Source organism: Lissotriton vulgaris, chromosome 10 (genome assembly GCF_964263255.1).
Source record: "Lissotriton vulgaris chromosome 10, aLisVul1.2, whole genome shotgun sequence".
Lineage (NCBI taxonomy): Eukaryota > Metazoa > Chordata > Amphibia > Caudata > Salamandridae > Lissotriton > Lissotriton vulgaris.
In genome coordinates, this window is record NC_141698.1 from 1,002,606,039 (window position 1) to 1,002,612,957 (window position 6,919).

Below are 6,919 nucleotides of genomic sequence, written 5' to 3' on the forward strand. Positions count from 1 at the left end.
ATATTCAAAAAGAGCTCCACTATCCCATTATAATTTGGGTTCAGGTTTAATGGAATTTTTTCAAACCCTGTATTTATTCATATTTATTTTTGGGATATTTTATTTGTTTATCCGTATTTATTTTACATTTTGTTTAAAATTGTAGCTAAAATTAGAATATTTCAACATTTGGCTAATATATGTACACTCATGCCTGAATATCTACAGATGACCAATCAATAGACCTAGATCAAAATATGCACATTTTTGTAAAAACCGTGTGCACATTTACTGATGTTTAAGCCTCATTAGGAAACGTTCTGTTAACTCTTATCTGTAATTCCATACAGCTATTGGTGTCTTAGAATTACTTCAATGCAACCCTATGTCCGTTTTTATCCATATTAAAAAGTAAAAACACAGTACAAAACAGATGGTTTTCTATTTGTATTTATCTGTAACAATCAGTAGTAAAGAAAAACTTTGAGTCTTAATTATCATCCCATGACCAATTTTGATCTGAACTGAATCTACCTCCATGATTGTTTCCCAAGGTGTGAGTTGTGTTTATGTACAAAAAAGCACTACATTTGCTGTAGTATCAAGGGGAAGAACTGTACATTTTTATTGGGAAATTCAGACTGTACTACACCTACCATCCTAAAGATCTAAGCCCTGAGCTGCTTCTGTCCTACTCCCCCCGCCGCATCCAGCACCATAAGGTAATGCAACAAAGCCAAGAACAAGAATAAAACTAGGTCACACACACCTACCCATACATTTGTATGGGTCTGGGTTGAGAGCGGAGCTGTCACCAAACAGTTATGTGATCCTCACCAGAGAGGTGATTTGGCTCCACCCCATGTTGGGAGCCAGGAGTACATATTCTGATAGTGTGACTCAATAATAAAGTGCCTGCCCTCCACACAGCTGTGATTATTTTGTTTATTTATCCAGCTGCCTGAAGTTGAACAAAGGGTCACACAAATGACATTGCAGTGCTGTCAAAGTGTCTTAGATTACTAGATAATTTATGGTGTTTTTCTCTGGCAGCAGCACAGATGGGAGGAGGGCAGTCCTTAACCTACATGAATGTTTTTAAGTCTGACTTGACCGTCCATTCATAAGCAAAGCCTATTGGCATTGCCAATGCGTATTGCATCTGTTCGTTCATACCCGAGAATTGCACATACTCACCAGTTACTTCTTAATATGCTCATGAGTCGAATAATCAAGAATAAATTATGAATCGCGGAATTTACAGAGGGCTCAAGGCTCTCAAACTACCCAAGGGACCTACCCCACTCCTTAGACCCCCACCACAAACCTGGCTTTGTTTCCTCAACTCTCCCACCGTACTTTCAAAAACTTGATATGTGTAAGGGGAGAATGACAACCTCCCACAATGGCTGCCCATGTGCCTACCCTACGAACAACCTCCTTTCTCATTTATAATTAGTAGAGGCTCCTCATTATAACCCTGTAGGATCTACCCAAGTTAATTCTTCTGAGCTTAGTCCAAGGAGGTACTCAAATTAAGCTCATCCTGCTCTACATCGGCACTGCAAACCTCAGGATGCCCTTGCCAAGCCTGCACTCTAGAAGACCGCATCTTCCGTACATTAAAATTAAGCTTAAGATGCTAGTGGCAGCAAATAAGTTAGTTCTCCAGGTGCATTACAGGGGATTGCCTTTTGAAAGTACATCTCAAGTAGTCCACCACTTTTTCTCTATTTTGTATTTATTTATTTGTTTACTTAACCCCTTCGACGATCATGATGGAGCGGTTCCGTCATGAGCGCCGTTTGGGCTGTGCTTATGACGGAACCGTTCCGTCACGGCCACGCCCGTTTCTTAGAACCTTCAGCACAGCGCGAAAATTCGCGCTGCGCTGAAGGTGTTTAAGTGAATGTCAGTTTGGTGCAAGAGTAGGCATGTACACATCACGCAGAGTTTTCTTGTCCAGGCTGTGTATTCAGCTTGCATGCGTTTAATTTTTAATGCATGAGTGTCCTGTTATTGAACTGATGTGTATGAGATTTACAGGATAGATTTGGTGAGGGAGGTGCACACAAAGTTTTCTGAATGTTGTACAGAAGTGTATTCCTTCTGTGTGGAAGAAACAAACTGATCTTGGATCCTATGTGTGGGGCACATTTGCGTTGTTCAGCTGACATGAACATTTCTTTAAGTCTATGTTAGTAGAACAGGCAAATGGCCACAATGTGCACAGATGTTTATTCCAGGGTGTGAACAAAAGCCTGTCAGGGTTTCGAGGGGTAGGGGTACTCTCAAAGGGTCCGAGTTGATAGAGGATTAACACCGGGCCCTACGTTAACCGCCGAGAATAGAGCAATGACTTCCTGGAGGAGTGAAACATCTGAGCAAAACAGTGGGTCCCCGTCAAACTTCGAAAGCCAAATGAAAAGGCGTAGCGGCTTCTTGAGCCGTGATTCTGACTTGAGGGCCTTCCTTACCTCTTATCACCCCACTGGTGCCCAACACATTTGTCTTACTTGAGTCAAGTAGATAAAGCTGATCATTGACCCAGAGTGTGCTGAGCGAGCAGGGCTTGAACAAGATAATAATCTCTGTCCACTCCACAGGGTCCCCCGCGATTGATTGAACCACAGCCCATTTGGTTTCTGAGCTGCTTAGATCTTTCTGACCCTAGATGCGCACTAGCATTTTCCCTTTTCTCTTAGGACCTATGGTCTACCATCCAGTGCATAGCCTCAGGGCTTAACTCTGATCATTTCTCCTTGGTGCCTGAGGATTTGCTGCCACTTCGATCCACATTGTTCTGCATTCTGTCCTTCAACTGTGTTTTTTGCAATTTTCACCCCGAGTGGGCTGGGTATGCTCAGACGTGAGTTCCAGGCTCTCCACATCACTGGAGTCAAGCTATCCAGGCTGAAGAAGGCTGATAGCCAGAAACCGGTCCCTGGATGCTTGATTCCGGTCAAGGAAAGACATGGCTTGGTAGTTCGGGCTTGACTGTTCCCATGAGGCACAGGGTCAAGGCTGATTTGCATATAGCCATTGTCTGACCTAGGGTGGTGTGGAGTGCACAAAAACGATGGATTTAGGTCCAGATTTTTGTACTGGGGTGAATGTAAGACATTGTTCTGCATTCTGTCCATCAACTGTGTTTTTTGCAATTGCCACTTCAATCCTAACATAGCATATGCTGTATCTCAGGTTCTGTGCATTTTGTGCCAGTGGTTTTTCCTTTAACATTTGTTTTCACTGTCTCTAGTAAATCTTGACCACTGAGCTAGAAAGCGAGGTGGACTACTCAAGAGGTAATGACACCTGTGGGTGTTAAATGGTTATGTTGTGCTAATCTATCTCCCGCACCCTTGGTGCCATTTAATCTCTGTCCCAGTAGAACACCTCACTGGTTCCCTGGACCTTTAGGTTAATCCTACATAAATATATGGGTAGCCTAGAAGGTATTGTGCACTGCTCACACCACAGACTAACACTAGAAAAAGATTACCAATGCCCAAACTACCATTTATTTTTGACTGATTCCCTTTGGGGTTGCTTTTAGTACTATCTGTGCAACAGTGGTCAGAAGCCCCTCGAGTTGTTTTGATGAAGGTGGCTTTCCCTTATGGCGTGGATGGGCTTTGAAATGTCCAAAGCAGCTCTCCTCTTTTGTACGTTGGTTGTTTTATTATTATTTGAACTTGCAGCTGGCTCTCACAGATGAAACGTATGTGTCTGAGGTGATTAGTCTTTGTGTGCTTGTTCGCTTGTAGAGACAGGAGAGATTCCTTGGCACTTTAAGGGGATTCTGAGTCATTTTTGGTTAAAGAGATTACTTTACTTTTTAAATTGATTTCACATTTTTGAGAGTTCTTACAACTAATCTAAGTGTGTGGGTTGTTAGAACCTTTAATAGCAGAGAGACCTAGCATGGATAGACTTTGAATTGTACAGCATCAATATCCTTAATGCTCCTCCTTGACTTAAGAACACCTTTCTGGCACGCCCTGTTAAGATTCTAAAGGCCACATTGAAAATGTGTTTTTTTTTTATGTCAAAATTTGCTAAATAGCTCTTTTTATCATTGGTGAATGCTTAATTCTGTTGTTTATTTGTGGATTATATGTTTAAGTTGTGCTAATTCCCCTTGTGGTCTTTAGTAGGGGTGGGCGGAATTTGCAGAATTGCGTTTAGCAAATCTCCGCAAATCGGTAAAAAATCTCCGCGAACAAGCAGAAATTCTGCGAACACCCGGAATTGCTTGTTCGTGATGCTTTTTTTCCTGTTCGCAATCGCTGTTTGCGTGCTTGGGGGGGGAAATATCTCGCGAACACGCATTTTGAGAACGCGAACATGCAAAAAAATTTGCAAAGTCGCGGGACGCAGAATTTTAAGCAATTTCGTGTTCTCCGCGGAACGCGAAATTTCCCAAATTCCGAGAGCGGAACGGAATTTGCCGCCCAGGCCTAGTCTTTAACATCTGTATTTGTGTTAGACAACATAATCAGTTGGGAACATTTTACGAAATTATCATTCTTGCAAGCTTACCTCCCAGAAGGGTTAATTTCACGAATATATACCAGTCGTTGATAAAATCCACTAACTGATATGCCTCTCACAAGCCTACACATAACTATAATCACACAATGTGCCAACATGATAAAGTCCAGATATTCCAGTGTGGTCGGTTACATGAATTTACTAACTAGTGTTTTTTTTTTCATTCTTTTTGCAGACGGTTACTTGGAATCATTACCAAAAAGGATGTATTAAAACACATTGCACAGATGGCTAATCAAGACCCAGACTCCATACTCTTCAATTGAAACGAATTTTGCACTTTAGTTATTTGTACAAAAACCCCTCCAACAAACTTTGTAAAAAGACAATGGATTGCCAACGTACATTTTTAATAACAGGGCTATCACTGCGGTTACAGGAACTCTGTGGAATGAGCTGAAGTTAATCATGTGTCGGGGGAAATAAAAATGTCCCCCTTCTTTCTACTTGGTAACCAATTGCACTACATAATCTGTGGAAGTTAATCTTCTCTGTTGAAGAACATATTTTGCTATTGTTATTGCTTTTGTGAAGTTTCAACAATGCAACAATTTCATGAAGGAGTAAAGAAAAAAACATGGCGGACTATCTGTTGGTTTTGCATACTTTTTCATACATTTGAGATATTGAATGAATTTTGTATGGCTAGCAGATGCAAACAGGGGCAAGAGGCATGCATTGAGAAAATACTCAATTGTTTCAGGGAGGGTGCAGATTTGGAAATAGAAACCCTGCTTTGCTGAAAACTATTTTATCGTTGCCAGACCCTTGTTCTTGTATCACTATTATCTCAGCCATTGAAAAATACCCTTCCCCCTAAGTCTGTGTCAGTGCCTTTCACACGAGTCTGCATCGTATGTTGGTGCTTTATCAAGGTAAGCAAAAGGCACAAGGCATCATGGTACTGCCATATCAGCATCTTTCATCATGTACTGCTGTAAATCACATGCAGTGCACACAGCTGCCATCTAGTATTCAATTTGACCCAATACAACTTGTTTTTCTTTTAAGAAGGGCTTCCTTTTTTCAGTAGATCGTGGTGGTTCCTCAGTAACCCACAGCACATACTCCTCCTCAGAATCATTTTTTCTACCATCAGTGTGGAAGAGTAATTGGCTGTTCTGTCAGCAGCTTTGCATTAAAAGATTGTTCGACATCAGAGGACCTAATGCACCATCGATTTCCCATGTGTCACAGAACATAATGTTTAGGGCTGGATCGGGCTGAAGGAACAAAAGCCAGGTTTATAAGATTTACTTTTTTCGGGTCGGTGATGGAGAATGCCCTGTTTACATTTTGCCCCGCTTTAATAGCAAAGTCTGACGTTTGACTTAACACAAGATCTGCAACCTCCATTTTCTAAGCGACCTCAACAAAAGTGTGCCAGGCCTTTCAGCCCAAGCTACCATTTGGGGCAGAAGATAGATTCCTGTATCCTGCCATGCATTGACAAGACTTCTGATTTCATCACCAGTACTGTTTCTGAAGACATCAAGGGTTTCGAGTCAGACAACAATCAAAGGGAACCATACAGTAGACCAGAAGGTCAACTTGAGAGGAGTGCACATGGTCTCTAAGGATTCCGATGCCAGAGGTCAGTTTCCAACCACAGACCACTCCCAAGTCTAATGCTTCACCGCAGGGTTCCGACCGCAACATTAATTGGCACTGACAGCCGTGTCCTCTAGAGTTCAACCCTGGTGATTTACGGGGGAGCAAGGATTAATCTTGAGGAGCCTCCAGTCCAAACTAAGAAATCACCTCTTAACCAGTTCCGTACCCTATAAGAGGAGCCTTCTTGAAGAAAATGCTCTACCTCCCAAAATAGTTGTAGCAGATTGCCTAATGCACCCACAGAAGAGAGTTGGCACCACCAAGCTACTTCGGTGGAGGATCCGTGATGCTGAGATATGCCTTGAGGCCAGGAATACCCAAAAAGTTGGTGATGCTGAAAAAGACTTAGATGTAGAAATTGATTATAGAGTCAAATTAGACACACGAAGAGGAATTCGATTGAGCACTGTCACCTCTGCCAAATGCTCTCCAACTGCCCATTTAAATTAATCTTGATACAGGACACTAGTCTAATACCCCATACTTCCATATCCAGAACAAATAGATGTAGGGGATCAGGATGATGTGTTGCTCTGTTATATGAATGACCCCCAGGATGATGATCCTTTAAAAGCCATCCTGACTGATGAAATGTCTGCAGATAATGCAGTAATCCTCAGGGTAGCACGCCAACATAATGATCTTTGAAGACAACTGTCATGTAGAGCCTCTCCCAGTAACATAGGACTGGCCAATATTTACTTCTTAATACTTGTGTTCCACAGAGAATTTCAAAGATCCAATGAAGACTTGAGTGGTCACACCATGAGCA

The 6,919-nt window shown here is 42.0% G+C and overlaps 1 protein-coding gene across 4 annotated transcripts in view; it reads left to right on the forward strand.

The window, feature by feature from the left end:
* CLCN5 (Cl-/H+ antiporter 5) overlaps positions 1 to 5,282 on the forward strand; it is a 295,750-nt gene extending 290,468 nt beyond the window's left edge. For all 4 annotated transcript variants that reach the window (XM_086942017.1, XM_086942018.1, XM_086942019.1 and 1 more), the window contains one exon: positions 4,709 to 5,282. In XM_086942017.1, the coding sequence (XP_086798143.1) occupies positions 4,709 to 4,799 (91 nt within the window). In that variant the 3' untranslated portion in view covers positions 4,800 to 5,282. The remainder of the gene's footprint in view (positions 1 to 4,708) is intronic.
* The last annotated feature ends 1,637 nt before the right edge of the window (positions 5,283 to 6,919 follow it).